The sequence below is a fragment of the Lagopus muta genome, chromosome 1 (assembly GCF_023343835.1).
Source record: "Lagopus muta isolate bLagMut1 chromosome 1, bLagMut1 primary, whole genome shotgun sequence".
In the NCBI taxonomy this organism is placed as follows: domain Eukaryota; kingdom Metazoa; phylum Chordata; class Aves; order Galliformes; family Phasianidae; genus Lagopus; species Lagopus muta.
This window is the reverse complement of record NC_064433.1, coordinates 170221182-170246877: the sequence shown is the minus strand read 5'-3', so window position 1 is coordinate 170246877 and position 25696 is coordinate 170221182. Positions and strand designations below refer to the sequence as shown.

At 36.2% G+C, this 25696-nt stretch overlaps 1 protein-coding gene across 8 annotated transcripts in view; it reads right to left on the bottom strand.

The window, feature by feature from the left end:
• The window catches only part of POSTN (periostin), a 32632-nt gene extending 10284 nt beyond the window's left edge, over positions 1 to 22348 (bottom strand). For 2 of the 8 annotated variants that reach the window (XM_048967757.1, XM_048967784.1), the window contains exons 1-16: positions 21996 to 22348; positions 20443 to 20541; positions 15035 to 15099; positions 13611 to 13768; positions 12742 to 12906; positions 11529 to 11675; positions 10882 to 11023; positions 9404 to 9616; positions 9088 to 9222; positions 8130 to 8278; positions 7449 to 7585; positions 6624 to 6754; positions 4489 to 4619; positions 4232 to 4334; positions 3806 to 3873; positions 3204 to 3249 (exon numbers count right to left, since the gene is read on the bottom strand). In XM_048967757.1, coding sequence (XP_048823714.1) covers positions 3204 to 3249; positions 3806 to 3873; positions 4232 to 4334; positions 4489 to 4619; positions 6624 to 6754; positions 7449 to 7585; positions 8130 to 8278; positions 9088 to 9222; positions 9404 to 9616; positions 10882 to 11023; positions 11529 to 11675; positions 12742 to 12906; positions 13611 to 13768; positions 15035 to 15099; positions 20443 to 20541; positions 21996 to 22117 — 2011 coding nt within the window. In that variant the 5' untranslated portion in view covers positions 22118 to 22348. Of the gene's footprint in view, positions 1 to 1418; positions 1467 to 3203; positions 3250 to 3805; positions 3874 to 4231; positions 4335 to 4488; positions 4620 to 6623; positions 6755 to 7448; positions 7586 to 8129; positions 8279 to 9087; positions 9223 to 9403; positions 9617 to 10881; positions 11024 to 11528; positions 11676 to 12741; positions 12907 to 13610; positions 13769 to 15034; positions 15100 to 20442; positions 20542 to 21995 lie in introns of all 8 variants that reach the window. The other 6 variants (XM_048967774.1, XM_048967807.1, XM_048967753.1 and 3 more) reach the window with 5 other exon arrangements.
• Between the last annotated feature and the right edge of the window lie 3348 nt (positions 22349 to 25696).

Sequence of the window (25696 nt, the reverse complement as noted above, 5' to 3'; positions counted from 1 at the left end):
CAATTGTAGGCATATGTGGTTCTGATGGGAGCTCCTACTCATTGCTGTTATTGCAAGCAAGCTAAAAAGGGCCTGAACCAACTCTCCTGGGACTACATCTGAGTCATCATTAGGCAGATTCTGTTGGCCAGAGATCATTCTTTGGATAGTATCTCAAAACAGGAATACTGTACTGGCAGCGGTAAGGAGTGACAGTTCAATGCTCATTAACATGTGAAAATATTTTATGCCTCTTTGGCAAATAGCACTTAGTTGTACATTCGCAGAGAAGTGCTCGGACATTTCATTTTTTTCCTTATTTTTTTCCTCATCTTTCAAACTATACTAAATTACCAAAACTATCTGCTCCAGTTTCGGATTTAATATAGAAGAGCAGGTACCTCCAGAAGGTAATTCACCTTCATCTTATGAAGATCTCTAAAATATTTTGGTCAAATTACAATATATGGAATCAATTTCATGTTTCTTTTGCTCTGTAGCTCTGATTTCATAACAGAGACTAGGAAACAAGCGTTAGCATATACATATATAAATATATAAGCTAGTATCTAATGCTAGGTGGGACAAAACACAGAACAAAAAAAACTCATCACTTCTGGTGGACGGGAGCCTTCACAGAAACAATGGCTAATCAGTTTGCATGAGCATTCTGCAAGGTATTCTGACTGCCTTTGTTCTCAGTTGAGCTCCACCAGATTCCTTTTGAGCATTTACATTTCAGAAGGAAACTGGAGCAAATAAGCATGGTCACCGGTTTAGTGAAACTAAGGGATGTTTTATTTACGCTATGAATTACAAGTGTTTCTAATAGTTATGGCCCCACTTTTTGTTCTCTACAGTCACACCACTTATCTATTCTTTAAAACATGCTTTTGATTTGAGACAAACAGTTTGGCTGTCTTTTCCAGGCATTTGACAGATATTGGTATTTAGAACTGATTGAAATCAATAAAGAAATTAACTGTTGCTTTTAATGTTTGGTTAGTTGGTTGCACTTCAATGTGTAACAAAGCTTTTAAAATAACTACTTCAATACAAAAACATGAAAAATGTTTCAATTGCAGAATCCAATTTTCTTTATACTTTAAGTATAGTAATACTTATATAAAGTAGAGTAACATTAAGGCGTTTAAAAGGCACGCTTTTAAAAAAATGTTGTATTAAACAATGTGTTTTTAAAATGCCCATGGGGAAAAAAAAAAATCCATCTGGGGAGAATAACTGTGGGAAATCTTTTCATACAAAACATTTCAGCCAGTTCTAATCACAATATTTGTATCTTTGCTTTTCCAGCAAAGTACTGAACAACCTGGAGTTGTTAAGTACAAAATACATTCAGTTAAATAAATACAATATATATTCTGTATATATACATATTTGAACATATACAGATATATATATTGGAAGGCCCTGTTTACCTTCCTTTCTGACGATAGGCTGCACGTTGCTTTCAATTATGTTAATTTCTGAAAGTATAGAAAATGGAATATAACACACATTCCATTCTTAATGATAATTCTTGATGGTCATAATTCACATCTGGTCATAAAGATGTGAATAACGTTACACATATTAACAGTAGGTAAACTAACTTGAAATGCCTCAGAGTATGGATCTCAGTTCTATTTACTAAATGGTGGTATACACTGTAGACAGTCTTCTAATGTGCTATTTTCTTTTGTTTGTGCCTCATAAAACCCACTGGTCTTGAAATAACATAAGATAAATATTAATACTGTCTCATACAATCCTCTTTATAAGAATTTATACTATTTCCCAGCATACCTTAACTTTGAATTTTGCCCATTGTTTTTTCTTAAAGAGCTCAAGTAGTAAACAGAGGAGACCCTCTAACACTGAGAGCTATTCTTGCATTTCACAGAAAATAGTGTGATACTCATAGGTATCAGTTTGCCCCTCTACAACTAAAACAGACGTGTGTTTATAAAACATTGCTGACAGATCTGACTCACAGCTATTTCCACAAACCTTCACTTTAGAGGTCACAGCCATGTTAAACTAAATCAACAGTTATACAACTTTCTTAATGCTCGACATTGAAATTCCTTGCTCCAGCTCATAGACATGGCTTCTTGTGCTACTATCAATGGCTGTGAAATACATATTCCATTTTTTTGTTGTTGTTCCAAGAGCCTTTAAAATTCAGTATATTCATCCTAGAGTTACAAACTCTCATGTGATGTTCTCCATTTCTACTGAGAAATGTGGGTAGTCCTGCAGAAATTTAATCTGCGTAACTTCACATTCTGTTACAAACTGATGTGTATGAGGAACAGCTGAGCCTCCTGATTTGCTTAGCCCAGAGCAGAGGAGCTGAGAGGAGGCCTGACAGCGGCTGCAGCTCCTCACAGGGAGCAGAGAAGCAGTGCTGAGCTCTGCTCTGTGTGATAGCAACAGAGCGGAGGGCATGGAACAGCCTGCCCAGGGCTGCGGGCACAGCACCAAGCCTGACAAAGAGCAGGAAGCATTTGGACAACGCTCTCAGACACAAGATTTGAATTTCAGGTGGTGCTGCGTATAGGCCAGGACTCAATGCTCCTGTGTGGCTACCTTCCAACTTCAGATATTCTGTGATTTTATGGTTTTATAATGCTTTCTGTGCAGATAGTAAAAGCAAACCCTTAGAAAGGCTATGAGAGAGCAAGAAAGTTTCCTTTTTCATATTTATTCCTCACAGAGGAAATGTTTGAAGCAGCTGGTTCTATAAAGACTCATATTTGCATGTATGGAAAACAGGTGGAAAAGGTACACCGTCTCACTGGAAGCATTTGTGAAAATGAAAGCATATCAAATGTAGAGTTGGTCAATGCGACATCTTTCAGAGCCTCTGAAGCCATACGACTTCTGTGCAACAAGCACTGAACTTCAGCTAGAAAGTGGAAAAAAAATATCTTTTCCATATGTATCTTGTCTGCTCCAAACAGTCTGAGCAGCTTAGTTTAGGGATTCTTCCCTGTCATCTTGAAAGGGATAAAAAGTGTATACAAATACATGCAATAGCCAAAAACATTTGAGTCTTTCTTTTTCTGGGCTTCATTGGCCAACCTTATCTTGCCAGAAATTGCTTACTTATCGATTGAAAAAAATAAAAAAATAAAAAAAGAAATCTACAATCCAGATTGAAACTGGTAACATTAAAAAGCAATCTCAAACCCATCTGTTAATATTTAAAATTAACTTACTGTAAAACGTCAGTGGAATCTCTTTGAAGGTACTGTCACGAACAAACTATAAATACAGAAAAGTAAGTTTAAAAGAGCACTTGCATTTCCATTTTCTAAAGATTGTACACAGAAATCGCTGGTTAACTGATCAAAAAGTCAGGCTACTCTATTTGACTATGTCCTCTCATTCATGACTGAAAGTGAACATAGCCTCAAGAGAATAAGACAGATCTCTATTTTTCTCCATAGGCTTTGAGGCTAATGAGTTGAACGAGTTACCTGCTTGATATTTCTCTCAAAGACAGGTTGCCTTAAGGACTTGGAATTTACCTATGCTGATGTAGTGATAAAGTGTACCTGAAGCAAACAGTAGATTTGGGCCAGTTCACACTGGAGTTGCCTATGTGCAAATATTCTGCAATTACTTGGTGATGAAAAACATAACTTCTAACTGTTGCACGCAATGTATCATTCAAGATTACACTTGGGAGACTGGGAGCAACTATTACGTGTTGCATTCTGAAGAAGCAGAGCCAAAGAACCATTTCTGAGTGATAATGCAAGTGATTTTGCAGATCCTGCCAAAAGGACAATGGGGACAGACATTATTATAAGAATACCTTGATTTGAATATACTTGATCAGCTTCTTCAGGATTGTGAGCAACTGATCATTTCCGACAGGCAGATCTGAAAAGAAGAAATAAGCATATAAGAGGACACATGTGCATATGTTTTATTTCCATTTGGAGTAGTAAGGATATGTAAGGATTTTCATTAATTCATAAAAGCATGTATTTGTACATACACATTCTTCTGTATTGAGAGAGAGATAACCCAAGACATCTTATCTTCCATATACTAGACTTTCGTAACAGTTCAAAGAGTTGCCATGGTTTCAGACAACACATAGAATAAACAGTGATGTACACTTTTTGTTTTGTATTCCACATAGAAATTGTCTTTTTAAAGGAAGTAACTTTTTACAGTTACTGCACATAAGATACAGATTCAGAAATGCATGTAAATTCCATGAACTAATACTCACCTGCTGGATATAGGAGTTTATCAATAACATGAATTACACCATTGGTTGCCATGAGATCAGGTTCTCTTGACTTCAGTTCATTAACCAGAAGAGTATCATTCACCTGGTAAAGAACAGAAGTTATCAATGATATTAAAAAATAAAACCCTTAATGCTACATTCTGAGAAATATCACACAAAATATCAAAATATAGACATTGAATATCAAATCTCCATTACAAGATTGTATTAGAAAGAGTTCTTTTTCATGACTTAACTGTTTTCAAGTACAGTTTTCCTCCTTGGATAGTTTTAAGGATGTTTGTCACACCAGGCTCAAAGCCACTTCCAATGAAAACTCCTTGTGTCAGGTGGTAAAGGAGAATGTTCCTGAGAGCATTTTTGTCTCCTATTTAAATTGAAAAATAAGAAATACAAGTAAGAGATTTTCTAATTATGCTCCACAAAAACATTAAATTCAGAAACACTAAGCAGTCTACAGTATCAAGTATTGTCAAGATACTAGATAAACTGCTACTTTAACATCCTTGCAATTAAAGGGAACTATATCTGACAGTGTTGGCACTGAAATAAATGTAAATATTCTCTTAAGTAACACCCTTCTGGGATGAATGGGGATAACTCATAGCTCACTATACACACATTTTCTATCTTGGGCAGGACAAAGTTGCAGGCAGACTAGAAGAATGTCATGTGGAGTATGATCCTTTGCTGGTCTTACATACTGTGAGAGGGAGAGAAGTTGAGAAAAACAACCCCATTCTGGGAGTGATTTCCTTATTTCATAGGTTTCATTTCTATTTGGGAAGAAAAGAAAAAAAAAAAAAGCCAACATTTCCAAGACTAGCAAAGGAAATGGATTCTGGAGTCCAAGGTAGTATCATGACAGCTCTCTGGAGCTCTACATCTATGGAAACAAAGGATGAGCTGTAGGAATATCCACAGGACCAAGCAGGACAGATTTAAAACATAATATTACATGGAATATTGTCTAATATTGATTATTCTTCCTAAAAAGTTTCAGCTTCAATGAAACTGTGAGATTATAACTTTTCCTAGTTTCTTTTTCAGTGAGCATTTCCCTTTCTCTGCTTTTGCTGATTGCTTATACCACTGCAATTCACTTTACTGAAGAAGTTCAATTAAATGCTTCTTTTCTATCTTCTAAAATCAGTGCCAAATTTATGTGACTGAATCTTCAATAGATAGAATAAAATTATATACAAAGCCTAAGCATGGCCATTTGAAAGCTTGTTTCACTAGATTTCTTTCGCTCTTTGACATAATGGTCATTGAATAAAAATAATCTTTGTTCTGTATCTTTCTTACAGATAAATATTTTTATATTCCTTTAAAGGAAATTTATTTTAAAGTTTAAATTTTACATAAAAAATAACACTGTATCTTTAAAAAAAAGACAAGATAAAGTTCCAGAAATCAATCTGACTCTAAAAAATGGACTTTAAGCTGTAAAAACAATAGGGTAAAACTAAAATTTTAACTGCAAATGAAATTAAGTATAAACTACATCACAATGGTAGGAAAAGCCAGTACATAAAAGTCCTTGAAAAACAGAATGGACACACGGTTTTCTGGATTGTCAAAATGATTCGAAAGAATGCAGGCCTGGGCTGCAACATGAAGTAGTTAGTTGTGACAAAATAGGCCTCCTTTTCTTTTGTTTCTTTTGCAAGCATACCCAGTCTTAAAAATAGAACCATAGTGTTCATCTAGTTGGTTAAGTTCACAGCACTGAGACAAGCTTCTTTTGATTTTATGGCTCTTTAATGACATTCATTTAGGTTACCTGTTAGTTTATTGTTACTGAACACACACTACACAAGAAGGTAATTTATACCAGAGTCATAATTTTAAATTACTAAGAGGGAATTCAAATTTACAATGCCTCATTAGTGAGTTAATGGCTGCACAGAGCTGGGTTATACTAGGGCAGTTACTTATCAGTGCTCTAAGCCGGACTCTCAGAAGTTATTAAGGATTCATGGGATTTTTTTTCAAGTCTTTGAACCTTGACTTGAAAACTACAGGAGCAGAAAATGTGGCTGCTCTTCTGGATGTTGAATTCAGGGCAACTGCTATTCCCACACTAGTACAGCAAGCCAAATTCATATTCCCTCATATAAAGTAAAAAGATAATATGTCAACAAATGAGGATAATTTTTAGTTAATGTTGAATGTTTTTTCCCTAAAAGATATTTTCTCTATCACTGAAGAAAAAACTAATTTAGAGAAGCCCTGTAGCTTGTTTATGCAAAAGGTTATCTGCTTTATCAGACATCAAGGAAATCAGACATCTAGGAAATACACTAGCCATTTTTCCCATTAATTTTTCCATAATTGCTTATACTTGTAGTTTTCTTCTGTTACTTACTTATCAATACAGCCTTATCATCATCGGTCAAACCTTTGAAGGCATCATTAGTTGGAACAAACAGAGTCCATGCTCCAGGCCGTGACAGAACATCATCTAAATCTGCAGCTTTCACCAGGCTGAGGAAAACACTGTTTAAAACAAACAAACAAACCACAAATACGTTATAACTATACTTAGGTCTGGGCACTTAGTTCCTTCATTTCTTCTGAGAGACCATCAATTTTTGAACAATCCCACTATTTCCCAGGAATCAAGACAGTGGTGGACCAAAAAAAAAAAAAAAAAGAAAAAAAAGAAAAGAAAAAAAAGAGAAAAAAAAGGCTGTCTTAAGAGTAGCAGACTGAGAAGGGAAAAAAAAAAAAAGGCTTTGAAAAGTAAAAATATTGTCAGTATGGATCAGAGCAGAGCTGAGGGAATAAAAAAAATCTGCAGATCAAAGACATGAAGGGAGGATTAGAATTGCTCTCTGAAGGCAGTTGCTCTCTGGAGGATCACAATATCTGAAGACAGGGGACAGGAAATACAGACTGGTGATGTATGAGTCTCTAATCATTCTGCACTAATATGGAATAGTATCACTGGGTAACTAAACCTTCACACTCTGCTACATTTATAGCTCTCAATGTGTCATCCAGTCCCTTTTACCCTCTTGCTCCTCTCTTGCCTATTTTGCAGTAAAGAACTGTTTTTAAGGAGTTAATTACCTCTTTCCTGCCCTCTTTGCACCCCAAATATTCAGTAAACCATGGTTCACAATTATTTCTCAGTTAAGCTGTGCTACAGTCTGTACCCAAACCTCAGCGCTGTCAAGATGCTACTCACCTAAAACGCTTATCATTTCTCAGCATTTCATGCAAAGATTTTTCTGCTGGCTTGATGATTTGTCTGAAGACGTGAATAAAGCCATTCCTTCCTTCTTTACTTCCTCTGACCATGCATGAATTTTCAACACATACAGCCTGATTAATAGAAAAATGATAGTTTCAAAGGCACCTACTCATAGAGCATTTATATATTAAATTAAAACATTTAAGCATATTTAATAAATACAATGTTTGTATATTTCCCAACTGGCTGCTAAGATTAAAATTAGTTTTCATCTGGATTTTCAAATATCATACTGTATTGTCTTGCCAGGAAATCTGAGAAAGCAAAAGTAACGAAATCTGGAGTAAGTTAACAGAGTGGAAATGTTTCCAAACTTAATTTTTGTTTGTTTCCTTTGAGGATTTTGTTACTTAGTTATAAAAATTAGTGTTATAAATTTATAACTGCATGCCAGATCCTGAATTTTGTTTCATTTTTCCAAAAGAGTAGTTTATGCAAAATTCCCACAAAGACTGAATTCTCATTTTTTTTCCTAGTTTGAAAGCTTTATTTTTTATTTCTTTATAGTGGTAATTGTAGATATTGTCATTTTCATTCAGCTTTTTTTTTTTTGCTTTCATACGTTTTCCTTTTCGTAGTCAGGATGCATATTGCTAGAAAGGTCCATTCACTTACTGTGCGATACACAAAGACTCGTAGCAGCTTTCCGCCAATTGTCTCCAGCTCTTGTCCATTGTACAGTTCATTGAGCCCAATTTTCACTTTTATAATGTGATTCTGCAGGATTGTTTTAAGAAGCCGTTGATCCATCTGTAAAGTGTCATCTACAATACCAATTAAGTAATAAATTATTTAAGTAGTGAACTTCCATCCAAGCAAGTTTGACTGTGGATATCTGCATCATCACCACGGAAATACTGAATCTTTACTTGAAATGCTTATAATATAAGACTTGGAAAGGTATGTGTAAATAGAAAAGAATTCTTAAACATTTTCTTTAAATTATCCTTTCTCAAATTTAGAAATAACATTTTGACACAGTTACGATTAACTACTGTAAACAAAATGGCTGATGATTTTTGTGTGCCAGCTGAGTGAACTTATCCCATATTTTGCTTTCTGAATGTGCACCTGAAATCCTTCCCAGATTTCTCTGAAGGAAGAGATAGGATGCTCATGTGGTCATTCCTGCAAATATGTAGACATGTTTTAAAGCACTTTTCTATCAGTTTCTCTGTGTTTTAATGGACTATAAAATACCAACCTCCTTTTATAAATTTCATGAGTATAAATAACTAATCTAATGTAAGAAATGCACAAGTTGAGAGTAATGTGCAAGTTCATTAATATCATTGCTTTCCCATTATATATCTATGCATGTTTTGTGTCTTAGAGATAATATTTACATTAACAAATGCTACCACTGAAAATACTGTGCAGCCTAATGGTTACATTTATCTTGTCTTTACGTATGGCGTTCATTCTGGAAGGCTAAAGTATCTCTAATTCTTAATTACTGTCTTTCTTTGGGATGTAGAACAAGTACTGGCAATTATTTGGAAGACTGTCAGAATATCAAACATCCTTCCTGCTTATTTCAATGTTCAGATAATAATCTTTGAAGGCTACCAACCTGAGAAAGCACGATTCTGTGGTACCAGAAGAGTGTATTGGCCTTCTGGTCTTAGAGAAGATGCTAGTCCTAGTTGTGTTACCAAGTCTGTAAAAGTAGTCTGCTGGGAACCTCCAAGCTCAATAACTTGTTTGGCTGCAAATAAAGGAGAAAGAAAAGACATATAAAAACTGTTGTGTTTTTTTTTTTTTTTCCCCCCTTTAATTGCATTTTTCATGCTTTCATAACCTTATCAACAACAACACATGAGAAGGAATCTAGGTGGGATGAGAGAAAATGTCTTCAATTTAATAAGCTTGTCATTTACATTACTAACCAGAATCAGGAATTAGCACTCTATCAATGAGGTGGATAACACCATTGCTCGTCACAATATCTTTGCGTTTCACCATCTTTACTCCATTCACAGTAAGAGTTTCACCATCACAGCCAACTTCAAGTGTGTTTCCTTCCAAGGTCTCATAGACAGCTCCACCCATGATCGCTTCAGAGCACTGAAGAGTATTTAAAATATGGAACTTCACAAGAGCTGCATGGAAAAGAAAAAAACTTAGTAAACAGATGTTTGGATATATAGATTCATATAACATAGAATGGCTTAGGTTGGAGGGAACCTTAAAGACCATCCTGTTCCAGCCCCTGTCATGGGCAGGATTGCCAGCCATCAGATCAGGCTGCCCAGGGCCCCGTTCAAACTGGCCTCAAGGGAACACCTCAAGGGAAGGGGTATTCACATTTCTCAGCAGCCTGTGCCAGCACCTCACAGCCCTCTGAATAATTGTTTTCCCTAACATCTAACCTAAATTTCCCATCTTTCAGTGGAAAGCCATTTCCCCTGGTTCTATCCCTATATGACCATGTAAAAAGTCAGTCCTCTCCTGCTTTTAGGCTCCCTTCATGTACTGGAAGGCTGCAGAGGGGTCTACCTTGAGCCTTCTTTTCTCCAATCTATACAAGCCCAAATCCCTCAACCTTTCTTCATAGAAGGTGCTCCAGTCATTTGATCTTTTTTGTGGCCCTCCTCTGGACCCACTCCAACAGCTACACATCCCTCCTGTACTGAGGGCCCAAGGCCTGGAAGCAGAACTCCAAATGGGACCTCACAACAGCAGAATAGACGGGTTACCTCTTTTATGATGCAGCCCAGGATACTGTAGGCTTTCTGGGCTACAAGAGCATGCTGCTGGCTCTTGTCCAGCTTTTCATTCACCAGGATCACCAAGTCCTTCTCTGCAAGGTTGATCTCAAGGAGTCTGTACATATATCTCTGATTGCCTCAACCCAAGTATAATAGTTTGCACTTGGCCTTGCTGAACTTCATTCTGTTCACATGGGCCCACTTTTCAAGCCTGTCTTGGTCCCTCTGGATGGCATCCCTTTCTTCTATTGTATCAGCTGCACCACTCACCCTCATGACATCTTCAAACTCTACCCCATTTTCTATGTCATTGATAAAGATGCTGAAGAGCACCAGTCCCAAGACAGATTCCTGGGGGACACCACTCATCACCAATCTCCACATGGATATAGAGTTATTGACCAGAACTCTTTGTCTGCAACCACCCAAACAAATTTTTATCCACCAAATTGTCCACTGTTCATATCTCTTCAATTTAGAGGAAAGGATGTAGTAAGGTGTCATGTCAAAGGCCTTGCACAAGTCCAAGCAGATGACATCAGTTGCAGCCTTTGTCCACCAATGTCATCACTACATCCTAGAAGGCCATCAGATTTTCAAGGAGCATTAATTGCCATAAACCAAGTATTTCTCTTCTGCAAGAAAAGTTTACATACCTTCAGAAGCCACCTTGTCACCCATGATTCTTTCTAAGACTCCTCTTGGAAGACGCTCAAAAGCTTCATTAGTAGGAGCAAAGAGTGTGTAATAACCAGGCCTTCCAAGAGTATCTAAGACGTCTGATGTGATGGCAGCAGCCTGAAAAATAAAATTCGTTATTAATGCTGGTTATTTAAAGCATTTCCCAAATAGCTTAGCCATCTAGTCACAGGAAAACAGAATATTAACTAAAAGCTAAGATATTTTAACCCCTAGATTCTGAAGTAAAATCTTATTCTTCAAAAGTAATGTTGAATTTACACTGAAAGCTGGAGTTGCTCATGAAAGTTCACAGACAGCATTTAGCACAAAAAATCTCCTGTGCATTCACCTAGTGACTAGGGGTCTTTAATGTGAGACTGTGCTCTGTGTCACAGAAGTATGTGTTAAAAGTGGAATGACAAAAATGGAATACAAAATTAATTATGTGGGTAAAATATGCCTTGGTATGAAAAGTTACTTCCTTAATTTAGCACATAGTGAGTCATTTCATTTGATTTTATGTTTGTCTTTTACAATTTAACCCTTCATACCTGCAGGCAAAATACACAAAGAAAGAAGAAGAAACTACGGGACCAGAATGTTTCTAATTTTGTCCACTTACTCTGAGAGATGAAAGATCATCCTCAACTTCAATGAAATCTTGAATGGTATTTCCAACAGCAGTTAGGACACGGTCAATTACATGAACAACACCATTGGTAGCAATCTGGTTGCCATGGATGATCCTGGCACAGTTAACAGTAACAACCTATGTACGAGGAATCAAGTAGTAAAAAATTAATGCTTTTTCATGTGATCATATGCCTGGAATCTGATTTTTGTGGAATAGCAGTCTATGTACTCTGAAAAATGTGTTTGTCCTTTCAGTCTTTCTAAAACATTAAGTAAAACCATTCAAGATTTAAAAGGCTGACTCAACTCTTTTGGAAAGCATTCAGCTACCAGTTGACTAATGCAGGCTACATTGATTTCCTATTCACGTTTTATTTGCCATTACGGTCCTTATTTCTTTTATTTGCTTACTATATCTGTTTATTACAGTGATTTTATATATATATTTTTTAATTGATGTAAACCGTTGTCCAACATTAATATTTTCATGCATTTGAGGCAGGGGCGAGTGACATGACTGGGAGATTTCAGCATTTATGAAAAGAAAATTATTTCTAGAAAGTAATGGATGTCTGCACACTGCAACATTAAGTACTTCTGCCATGCCCCCAATTCAAACAAAAAAATCTGATCTAATTAAAAGACGTGATTTAATAGTATTTTGTAAGTACATGAAGATTAATAGCAGGTTTTTGCTCTTTGATTTATTATGATGTCTAGGCTGGATGTGGCTCTGGGTGGCCTGGTCTGGTGGTTGGTAACCCTGCACGTAGCTGGGCAGTTGAAACAGGATGATCATTGTGGTCCTTTTCAACCCAAGCCCATTCTATGATGCTATATTTCGGCCACAAAAGGCTTGATTTTTAGCAGGAATTTCATTCTCATTAGAACCTTGACATTTAAACAGCAAACTACATATTCATTAATTCTTGGTGATCAGCTGGGCAAAGAAAACTAAATTTGTTCAAGAATTATTTACTTTTTTTAAATCAGTAACAACTGAATTGCAAGCTACTAATCTTTCCATTATTTCATTCTACAGCAAAGCAAATTGATAGAATTTAGTTCCTCACTTAGTTCCTTCATTTATTCTTAGACCATCAATTTTCAAACAATCCCACTATTCAAAGCAAATTGATAGAAGAAATATCAGTGGTTAAAATTACATTATTATATTAAGAAAGTCTTATCTATAGACTTACCCCATTAGGATAATGGTTGATAAGCAATTTCTGGTCATTATACATGGACACCAGTGTCATGCCATTCTTAAGATCTTTTGTCAGCATGCGCTTGTTTACCATGTGGTGGTGGAGAGCATTGTATAGTTCGATATTTACATTGTCAATTAAATTCCTGTGAATTTCCTGAAGAAGAAAGGAAATTAATTTGAAATGTCAGGAGCATTCTTCAGTTAGAAAGATGTATATATTGCTTTACCTTTACATATACTATGAGAACAATTGACAGATACTTCCAATTAGGAAATACATGATTTCCATACTTAGTTATCTGGCTTTGTTCAGATGCTGCTTTAGATTAATTTGATTTTGAAGACAACAAATCTCATCATAGGCAAATCACTGAAGGTACTTTAGTTCAACATTTATTTTAACTAAAAGCATTACTAAAAGGAGGACATGTGAATCACTTACAAAACATGACTGTACTCTACATTATGCAATTGATGGAATTCCTGTTGGTTGCCCTAAAATTATACGAAGGCTAGCAATATTAAAATTTGACATGCAAGTGCTTAAATAAGAAACAATGCCACTTAGCATTCCTAGAAAATAAATTCAAATTGTCTAGCTTCAGTAATGTACGATAAGCAGGTGCATTCTTATAATGTATCTTATAATCTTCATATATAATCATAATATATTACATATATCTTATAATCTTATAATCTTATAATAATAATAATAACTTGTCTAATGTCTGCTTATGCCTAAAATCTTATTACTGTTTGCCATCTAGGTTATAAATAAGCTAGTTATTGTTAGTTCATTAACTAAAATATTATCTGAAAGAGAAATACATACATACATAAATACACACAAATGCTTACCGAACTTAATTGCTCCCAGGCTTCATTGCTTGGTGCAAAGAAAGTGAATGAACCCCTTCCCTCGATCTCTTCTCTCAGCTTTGACATGTCAGAATACTGCTGAGTGGAGGTAGCTCCCACAATACCAAGAGTTCCATATACATGATCAATAGGAGCAACTAAAATCAACATCAGACAGAAATACTGTAAACACTTCAGAAAATTTCTCACAACTAAGTCCAATTTATTTCTTTTGTTTGGACAAGTGTATTGCCTTTATGAAACTGTTTAAATCAATATTAAAACAACATGCTTGAATTAAAATGCCACTATCAATGTATTCTGAATTCATCCAAACACATCTGCTTGTTATTTATTTTACGGTTTGTCTAATGAGCTGAAAAAAGTAGATCAAACAAAACCAGATATTATAATGTTTTCTTTATAAAAGATGCCTCGTTTTGTTCCAAGCCTCATATGGAATGGGAACCTATCCATTTGGAATGTTTGAGAGAGGATATGAGTCAATTTTATCTACAATCTCAAAAACTGCTGAAGCGGGTCACATTTGGGCACCATCAGCCAGATTTATTCCTGTGAGGCCTCTTCCAGTGGTTGGCATGTGTAGAGATTGATTCAGAGAGCAACAATGACCATAATCTCACAATCAAAACTCTGCTATATGAGAATAGGATGCAGATCTCCTAATTCTAGGAATCCACAGTTCAGGTACTGACACATGAGCTAGCTGCCTCAAGTTACTTTTACAGCTGTGGAGAAGACAGGATCTTTTGGAGTATGCCTGATCTCATTCTAATGTAAACATCTAAAGTGAAATGAATACACCCAAACAAGATGAACTCTGCCTTAAGATATGCTTAACAGAATGTAAAAGACGAGCTCAAATAGAGGGTTATAAATTGATGAAATATATGCCATCTCAAATTATCCTTTCTTGTTGCAATTAGGTTTATGCAAAAATAGGAGAAATTAATAGTCTCTGCCTTCCTTTTCACTCTTTAGTTTATCTAAAGCCTCTTAGTCAGCAAGATTCAAGTCTTCTCATGAAAATGAGTAAACAGAACTTTGATATACCACATTTCATGCCCTAGGTTTCTGATCTCTGGTGTGCTATTGGTTACTCTGGAGTGGGAGGGGAACAGAAACAGAGGTTCTCCTTCAGCTGTTTTGGAAATAGAGAACTCTATCACTTCTCTCCAATCCAGGAGCTGTAAGCAGTTGGGGAATTTAACTTAAACTGCAAGATCAAATTCAATGCAGGCTGATTTTCAACTGTACTGACAATGTATGAAAGAAACTTTGCATTCTCAGACAGTAATTTGTAATAAAGAGGCAATGTTTCCTCAAGCTGGCAACCTTTGAAAGTCTCACTTTTTGTAGTGCTTCTCATATACTGACTCATCCATATGAAAATAAACTAGTACCTGCAGGACATCCTCTCATACCATCCATCTTCATATAGCCAGGACAGCACTCATACAAGACAGTTCTGTAGAACATACAAAAAACAATTGTATACCAAGTTTAGTTTGCAGCCCCATTTCTTTCATTATTTATTTTACATTGCGAAGTACACTTTCTCCTAATCTTTTTGCTCTTTTTATCATTCAACCTGTTCTGTATATATTACAAATTGGTTGTTTTACTAAATGTCATATATAAATAGTCATTAAGCTTAACTGATAGAAAAACAAACATAAAAGAGGTTGCAGAGTTATGAACAGAAGAAAATTAATTTGATGAGTCTATTTTGAAAAGATTAGGTGGGACTGAGGGAAGGCAAAAATAAACACAGTGGAGATAGTGAGAGGAACTGGTATCACTAGTGTCCAAAGGGAAAAAAAAATAAACAATGTAAATTTAAATGACAAAACTACTTGAGGAAACCTACAGTCTGGATGTAGAAATGTAATGGATACTTTGGAGAAGGTCTTGGGGATTGTATGGTGAAATAAAATGGGAGCAGAGCCTCAGTGTACCAAGAAGACTTTGAAGAAGCTCAGGAATGAGGGACATAATTAAGTACAGATATAAAGCAGGTCATAGAAAACAGGATCACTAAAGACAGGATAGTTGGACATGAGGTTCCTTGGTAAATATAGCAAGGATGAAAACCAGATTGCAACAAATCAAGCACAGAGTTAAAAGAGTATGTCATCAAAGCATATGTACAATTTAATAATAGAGCAGACCAGGAACTGTTAAATAAAGATGTCAGTAAAATACTCCCTTTCTTGAACATGCATTATCTATATGTAGCAGCAAACCAGGGCTAACTGGTAACTCAGTAGCATAACGTTCAACTTTGTACTGAATGCCTAATGGAATATAATGCCTTTTTAATTAATATGACAGAAACAAAACATCTACCATAGACTTTCTTGACAAATTCTCTTCAGAGTTAGTGCGAGCTTGCAAAAAAACCCTCAGGGTTATGTGTTGTTTCTGGCCCTTCCATACAAGGAATGTCAATAAATTGTATAATCTTATCAAGATCTAAAGAGTGTTTTAAATTTGCAGACTTAAGCTTTTTTTTTTTTTTTTTCAAATTATGATCTGCTGTGGATGGCAATGAAGATCTTACTAATAGTATTATTTTTATATGTGTGGCTGATCTCAGCAGCTAAAGAGTTCTGAACAGGATTTCCTTGAACATTTTTGCTGAGTCTTTAGCACAGTATTCCAGCTTTAAACTGTACATTCTTCAGTGGCAGGCTTCTCTCATTTTTCACAAGCTAGAGCTGGCAAACACTGATCGCAAACATATTAAACTGTACAACTTACTCAAATGGGAAGTTGTACTCAAAAGCATCACTATCTAATCTACTTAAAGAGATTTTTAAAAAAGGAACGCAGACCGAAAGAGCAATAGTGTTACAAACCATGATTTATAAAGGTAGGATTATGATTTACAACAGTCTGATACAGATGTTCAATATTTAAGATTTAAAAAAAAAAAAAAAACCCACACAACACTTCATATCTCTGTGTTAGGGAAATACGTGATTCCAGTCTGTCATATACAGACACACACATAACCTTTTCACCTTTCTGGCAGGTGCCTCTTTTCTGCAAATGAGCCATATATGCAAAATGTTGTACAGTTCTTTTTCACGTATTTCCTTCTGTGAGGCAATTTGCTGAATGGCTATTTCATCGAAATGCAAGATGAACAGAGAGTTTAGGCTACAGATTTTCTAACTAATAAGGAAATTAAACTTATAACCTTTCACCTTCCTACCAGTTGTACCCTTGCCAGTAGGTAATAAAACAAGACATCTGACATGTGCAACAAAAGTCAGAATATTAGCCCAAATGTGTGAATTGCTTCATCATGAGTAGTTCTTTATTTCCACAGGAAAAAAAATATGTACGTATCTCCCTCACCCTTTGAGCAAATATAAGAGGCTGCAATCTTAATTAGCTTTTGGAGAAAGGAAAAAAAGTTGAGTTGTAAGAATAGCATAAGGCATGGCAAGTTCAATGTTCTTACCATAACCAACAGTGACACAATTAATGAAAAGCAGAAAACTGAATGAAAAACTTAGTTAAGAAAGTTGTTTCTTCAGCCAAGCATTACAAGATCACTGCCTCTTTTACCATGTAACTTGTTATGAAAAAAAGCACTTTTGCCAATCACTGAGAGTTACTCCAAGTTTTTGTTTTTTGCTTTTTGTTTTTTTTTTTTTTTAATATTAATATGCCCTTATGGTTGACCACAATTGGAAGGTCCATGTATCAATTGTGCTCAAAATGTAACGAGAAGGATGGAATGAGAGAAAAGTGGTACATAAAGAGGATCCAAAAATAACACCAGAATGCTATAAAACCTGATGCAAGATGCTATTTTTCAATACCACTCACTTACAGACACATGGAACGTTCCAACTCACACAGTAAAGTCATCCCCAGCTGTATGACCCTGCTAGCATAAGATGTGTCATAGAGAAGAAAGTTGAGTTTGGGAATTTTTTTTTGCATGTATCTTTTAGTACTGAGGCAATATATTCCCAAGGAAAAGAGAACTGATCTAGACTACCATATATTCTTGTTATTCTTCGTTAACAGAGAGGTATGCAACTTATTCAGATCAGCTCTGTGACTCATTTGTTTCTACTCTTTGCTGGCATGGAGATAAAATATTGTATAAAAACAGTGGAACACATTTGGACCAAAAGACTTTGATTTTAGCAAATCTTTAGCTTGTATCCCAACTGAAAATTCACAGCAGTGTGTAGGAAATGTAAACATAAGAAACTTCCTTAAATTAACGTTTTATAGAAACTATATGCAAGTTATGAAGGACTTATTAACACAGAGATATTAACATGAGAAGAGCCATGTCCTTTGGATTAACATTCCTACTAAAATAACCTCTTTAGTAATGGATTCACATCATATTTCACACATTCATATTGTGCGAGTACAGAGAATATAACTCCCAATAAGAGCTAAGATTAAGTTTTAACAGATGCTCAGTTACAACCACAAAAAAGTCCATGACTGTTCTTAATCTCAAATACACTGTTTTCTCCTCTAGCCTTTCTGTGTAAGTGCCTGTACAATGGTAGGAGTGTTAAAAGAGAATGGAGATGTTTTTGTGTTTCTCAGTCAAATTCTACCTGCTGCTGCTCAGTCTCTTCTACTGGTTGGCTGTAGTGGGTTTCCTGCTTAGGGCCTAACAAAGACTCTCTAAAACGTTCTTCAGCTTTGTCAGAAAAGGGAATAAAATCATGTATGATTTCATTGAGCCCAAACTGCCTATTGCTTCAAATTACTTTTCCTGACACATTAGAAGAAACACATTTCTCACTGAACAGCTCATTTTACTTCTGGAGCTTCACAAAGCAATGTGTTCCTTTTCAGATTTAAGCAGAAAGCAGAATTTTGCTCACAGGAACATGACAACTATCTAGGAATAAAACCACAGAAGTAATTTGTTTTCCAAAACTGACTTGAGAATATCCAAATTTCATTTTCAGGAAATATCCTTCTTCCTAATGTGTCTGTAGTGGATTAAAATGTAGTGCCAAAGAAGTTAGTGGTATGGCAGATTTTTCTCAAAAGGTGAAATATTTTGGATAACTTGTCGGATGACCACAGAAGAAAGAAGGAAGTCTGTATTATAACGCCACCTGGAGGAGCAGGAAGGATTCTGATAAAGACTATAAACCTATGAATACTAAAAATCTGAAGGCAGAGATGGGGCAGATGATCACGCACAATCTGGTTTGACTGGAAATCTATCACTATGATATCATCACTAATTGCCCAAACCTCCTCAATATTTAATATGAAAAAATGGCTTCTAACCTGTCTAGAATTACTTTTTTAAAAAAGAGTCAAAATAAAGGAGAGAGGGACTGAGTGAGATTCAAGACAGTAAGTTAAGTTCTGAACTTCTGGAGATCTGGGAAAATCAGACTGCTTGTATGTCTGGACAGTTAATTATACTTTGTGCTATTTCCACTCTACAACAATGCCATTACTTCCTTCCATCTTCTTAAAGAAGTAAGTAATCACTAATCTGATAAATTCTACAATAGCAGAAAGCTTAGGGTGACAACTTGGATCATGACAATAATATTTTACTGAGCTCCGATAGGGACAAGGTATCATTCCTCATGTCTAGACTGACTTTAGAATTCAGACTTCAAAGCCATGGCTGTACTTGAAAGGAAAGGCTGCGTGGTGGAATCTGTGCCTCACTGTATTGGATATTTAACTCTGTTCCATTAATTTATGGTATGCTGGCAGAGCAATGAAAACATTTTCTCAGGATGAAAATGGGAGAAAACTTCCTCCCACTACTTCTTCATCCTTTTCCCTACGGGTCCTTTCCAACAATGTGTTATGACATATGATATCTTTTATGAATCTTAACAACACAAAGACTGTAACAGCCAAGAGAAGTAATGGAAACCACAATGCAAGCTCTTTTCAGATCTTTGTCTGAATTCCGACTACAAATTCAAGAGTAATTTTAACAGTGCAAAAAATCATTAGTGGGGAAACAATATTAATGGGGAAACAAGAACAGTGATTTCCTGTGACAGCTGCTGAGAATGTTATCCAACTAATTGTGTACTAACAGGAGAAAATGCGGTACAACTAAAAAAAAAAATACTAGTTCATTGTATTTGGTAAACATTGTTAAATTACTCAATTTTAAATATGACAATTGGAGCAGACCAATTTCTGGATTGGGGTTTTCGTATATATTCTTTCTCTGAAACCACTCGTGGCTGATACAGAGGTAGTGATTCTGATACTGTTGAAACTTTTTTCCCCTTACAGAAAAGGCAATGGCTTGTATTCTGGAAAAGCAGGACAACTGAAATACATACAGATTCCAAAAGACTGTGAAACTCATCCAGACTTGTTCTGTGCTCTTAATATATATATATTTTTTTCTCTTTGTGAAAATATGGTCTGAGCACATAGCTGCTAGTTGTGCAGTTCTTTTCACAAATGCCCTCAGGTTCCTCTGTGTTCCTGAGTAGGTCACATAACCTTGTATTTCCTTGTGTTTAGAATATACCTACATAAACTTAACTGAGAAAAATATTCCTGAAACTTATGCCTGGAAACCCATACAACTTTAAAAGCACTACATACCATGCTATCATTTTCACACATTTTGGGATTATTTTTGGCAGCAATTACTGAATCCAGGCGGTTTTAATTAAAGGAAAGCTGTAACACTGTAAAACTATGACATTAATTCTTCCTGCTTCTGCATTTGAAGCAAATATTTAGTTTCATACTGAGGAGAGTTTTCTAATTGAATGCTATCCTATTTCAATGGGTGTTTTGAACAGCAGATACTTACGCTTTCTTTCCACAAATGGATCCCTGGTACCAGTTTCTGCAGGTGCTGAAGTATTTCTTTTTGGTTCCCATAACTTGCTGAAGGGCACAGACATTTGGGCTATGGATGGAGTGAGAAACATTAAAAAAAAAAAGTCTTTACACATCTATAGGAGTGCTATATAACACAGCAGCATATACAGATTTTGTTAAGCAAGAATGAGAAGTGAACATCTGGCTTTAGCTGCCAAGGCAGGCGTGCATTCAAGTAACCACAATGCAAGTTCCCAAGACTACCCAGCTGGGTTCCTTGGCAAGTCCACCCTCCTGGTGGGGACAGATGATTCCCCTCCGCTCTGGTCTGACCCTCTGTCTCAATACGTCTTACGTTTCTTCCTTCCTCCAGGGAAGTGAATTAATTACCAGCCACCAGGGACTTAGCTGCTAATACCATCAGGCTTTTTTCATTAAAGCTTTTTTCTTGAACACATCTGTGCAGCGGAAGGTCACGGGGAGATGGGGAAGGGTAGTGACTGGCTCTTTATGTGGAAGGAAACCCTGTAAATCAATCAGCTGTTTTGATTACCATCCATTTGGAGGACCGCAGGCACCTAAGTAAACATTCTGGGAATTGCTGGGGACCAAAGGGTAAACTGGCACGTAAATAAAAGGCATTGCAGAATTCAAACAAGGAAAACTTTTTACTTAGCAAGGTAGCGTACAGAAGAGAAATTTTCTAAGAGCAAATTCCATGGAGCAAAGGCATTTTGTCACTAATTTCTGTAATTTCACAGTACAAAAGTTCATCAGTTCAAGAGTTAGAGCATATGCTTTACAACAGTGGGAACGAGAGAGAGAGTGAGAGGGAAGAGAGGGAGGGAGGGGGAGAGAGAATTCAATAAAGGAAGGCAAAAAGGATGGCAAACAATTCTTTTCACAGAACAGTTTTTACTAAAAAAGATTGAAGGGAGATATGATGTTGAGATACATCATTTCCCTGACACCAGCTGTTCAGATAAGTTCTGTCTCTCTGAACAGCCTGGCTTGTGAGTGTTGTCTCTGGGGTGCCCTGCTGAGCAAGTTGCCGCTACTCCAGTGGGAACAAAAGTTCTACAAAGAGCTCCCAGTGTCAGACAGTATTAAAGAATAGTTCATGATTTATTCATTAGGACAGAAAAAAGCAAGCAAATGTTGTGGAATAAATGTCAGTTCTATCCAAACATTTGAAAATGTGTATTAAACATATCCCAAGCCCCATTATATTCATCATGAACTGTAATTAAGTTCAGTGATTCTAGAATGTATGCATTCTCTTCATCAAGAAGTGGGGATTTAATTTTTTCCAGGTTTTATGAAGTTTTACATTATTTAGTCTCCCTTTGAAACTCCCCAGAAAGCTCTGAATCTAGTTCTTATGAAACTAATTTAGAACAAAAGTAATTCTTGAATGATAGGAAACAGAGTAAAGAAAAAAATCACATTTAATATAACACGAGAAGAAAAAAAAAAAAAAAAAAGAAGAGTAACTGTTTAGAGATTCCCTTTTAAAATGCAAATAAAGCCCCTCATACTTACCCCTGGTCCCGTGCCCTTATTCGACTGTGAGTTAAAATCTTGTCATAGTGAGCATATGCAGCTGCATGTTCAAAAGCAGACAAGAAAAACGTGGAAAAAGTGAATAACAAAAGGATCTTCATCTTTAGTCCTCAAATGCTTCTGGCAAGTCTAGAAGAGAGAACTGGCAGAGGCTCTGGAGGGCTGACAATTTATATACATGTTGGAAGGTGGTGGGAGGGAACCAAGGAATCAACCTGAAACTTTGTACCACCCTCCTTTGAGTAGCAGCTTTGGCTGCCAACTTCAGTAACCTAAATTAATATCATACATTAACTGTATGAGCAGTTCTTTTTTTATCCCTGATTGACTAATTTCTTCCTCATTACAGAAGGCTTAGCATTTTATTCTGCTGACAGAACAGCAGAAGTTTGGGAAGTTTAGACTTTGAGTTATGATTTGGTATTTATAGCACTAAAGCGTCCAGAGGTTGGGATCACTGTGTGGCTCTGTTCAAACCCATATGAATTTTCTTCCTGCTGCTTTCTTCTGTTTTCCGTGTCCTTGTAGTTATCAGCTCTGAATTGTTTAACTAGTGAAGTTGATGAAAGTTCAAATCAACAATCTGTTGTCAATACTCTTAACAAATGGCATTTATGCCCTCAGAAAAAAAAGGCTATGTTAACACACATACTGATTATGAAGCAGTTATACAATCAAACACACTATTTAAATATGTATTTTAATTCTAATAGTAACATTTATTATTGCAAAATGCTTTTAGTTGGAACATCACGTAGTCTCACAGAAACCAGAATAGCTGAAAATTTGAAGAAATGCTTACTTATACCCAATAGTTGATCATTGGGAGCCTCTAGTGAAACAGATGGAAAATGTAATGCTGAGCTGTAAATGAGGGAAATGAGGCAGAAAGATGAAATGCTGAAGACAGGCTGAAAAACCCAGTGAAGGGGCAGTCTCAAGGGACAGTCAGTGTTTGGACTGCAGTCCATGAGTTTACGATTTTGATGTCGAAAAAAAAAAAAATCTGCAATTGTATAAAAGGGTTCACATGTGAATTCAGTTTCAAGGTACAGTTTGTCATTTTGGATCTGTATGAAAAATGTCAGTTTTAATAACAGAACCTTGCTGTAGATTATTCCTCCAAAACAGGGAAAATAATAATATGGATAACTGGAAATGGATGCAGTTTTGGACTGACATAGCTGAGGGAATCTCTCATTACAGAACACAGATAAATGGAACAAAGAGCAGAGGCTGGAGACACTGGCTATTTACTATGTACATAGGTAAATATTATTACAAGGCTAATACATAGACATTTAGTGATCTAGGATATCACCATGGCACTTCATGTCTTCTAAAGTTAAGAACAGGTACATTTGGTTAAATGGTAAAAAGACTTTTTACTACTGCAGCCTATATCATCCTGCCTATAAATGACTCAAGTTGCTGAAGGCAGTATCAGCTGTGTGTGAATTCACAGTCTTGCTGAATCACCATCTTCAGATCAACTCACAGAGGTGACAGGTCAACATAGAATTACAAGTTGTAAGAGAATGTCACTGCTGTGCTACTTCTGTTCCTCTTAGAGCTCTTTATCTCTGGTCTGTGCGGCAAGAAATACTGTGAGAAATATCACCTCCTGGATGCCTAGCTCTGACATTTAGAGCTGGTAGTAGGCCTCAGTAGATTACTCATTGCAGTTCTTGTTCTACAGGTGAAAAGTTAGAAGATGTTCTCTTAAAGTAATATGAGAAACTTTTGAAAGTCACAGCATTGTTCCTGTCACCCGTCTTCTCTTCCCAAAAATGTCTACCTCTTGAGTCTATCGCCTCTCAGCACAGCTCATATACGTCTCTTCCACATTCATCCATGTAGCATCAAAAATGAGTAGAAACTAATGCTACTGCATGCACTGAGAATCATAGCTATCTCTGAAAGTAATGTCTCCTATTTATTCCAATGGAAATTACAACAAGAGCACAATAACACTCTTTGATAGGACAAATTTGAGCTACAAAATGTTATTTTTCATTAGTGGATTTGCAGGGATGAATTGATTTAAATGCTTTGCTTTTTGTAGTGTGACAACTGTGTATGGCCACCTGGAATGTGTCTCTTTTTTTCCAGTTTTTGTTTTTGTTTTTCCAGCTACCTCACATTCAGTGTTTGGTCTTCATAAATGCTCAACAAGCATTGATGTGTATCATTGGGTGCAATCTTTTCCACATGGAGGGATTAAATGACACACATTGCTTCTGACACTTCCATGACAGATACCAATCTGTCAGAATGCCCCTCTGCTGCCATCTGTTGCATGGTAACAACATGCAACAGGATGTTGGTGGGAAGGTTTCACCTCTAATGCCATACCAGCACCATCCACCTGTGATATTGTGAGCTGACATAATAAAATAGGAGGTGTCACTCTTGGAGAAGCCCTCGTATGAAGCTATGTGTGATTAAAGAGGGAACAATCTGAAGAGGGCAAGTATTTCCAAAATATTCCAGCTTTCTGATTGGTGAACCAGTTTCATGTCACAGAGAACACCATTTGTTAATGTAATTCTCTCTCTAAGATTTAGAGTGAGTGCCCATGTAGATAAGGCTTTAATTCTTCAATTGGTAGTTATTAATATTATCGTCTCTGTTACCACTTTTCTTTGATTCAGATAGGAACTGGGCATAATGGCAGCAGACAGTAAACCTAAAACCATTAATGTTTCTATTTCCACATAAGGAATGCATATTCATATTAAAAAAATATATGTGCTGTTTTCAATTTTGATGCTGTTTTCAATTTCGAAGTATGTAAGAAAGTCTTAGGGATTGCTACATGTCAAACCTGGTATCACACATGGTGGCAGAGGTGATAGGACAGCATAGAAAATGGTGAATAAGTGTGCAAATATTACCAGATTAAGGGGTAATCAGCATTAAGCCTTGTAGCAAACTTACTGACATCATTCTATTTAATGTAGCAGATATTAGCTAAAAAGGAGTTAATACAGACATGCAGTTCATGGAAATAAAATAGCATGAGGAGAAAAATAATAATTATTACCTATCTTAACTTACTGAAAAATCTGAATAACTTGTTGAGTGGCACAAGAAAATGCACAGTACCTGGAATGGAAAAATCTCATCTTCAGCTAGATATGAATATTTTGAAAATTCTCAAAGAAATGAAAGCTGCACAGTCTGATCAAATTTATGGGAAACAAAAAACATCAAGATTAAAAAAAAAAAAAAAAAAAAAAAAAGTCCAACCACCTGAATGCTATTCCGTATCTCTGTTTATGTTAGTCCAGATTTAAAATCAGAAATGATGCCAGGCTCCTCTTTTTGCCTGTGAGATAACAGTTTGCTAGATAGAACACCAGAATAATTATTATCTCATTTGAAAGTTACTGGTGAGGCTTTTTTCAGTGGTGCATAGCAGTAGGACAAGGGGAAACGGACACAAACTGAAGCATAGGAATTTCTGCTCAAATGTGTAAGAACTTCACAGTGAGGGTGACGGAACACTGGACAGGCTGCCCAGGGAAGTTGTGGAGTCTTCTTTTCTGGAGATGTTCAAGAAACCTGTGCAGCCTGCTGTAGGGGGCCTGCTTTGCAGGGGGTTGGACTGGGTGACCTCTAGAGGTCTCTTCCAACCCCATACAATCACTATCTGTGATTCTGTGATACTGTTCTGA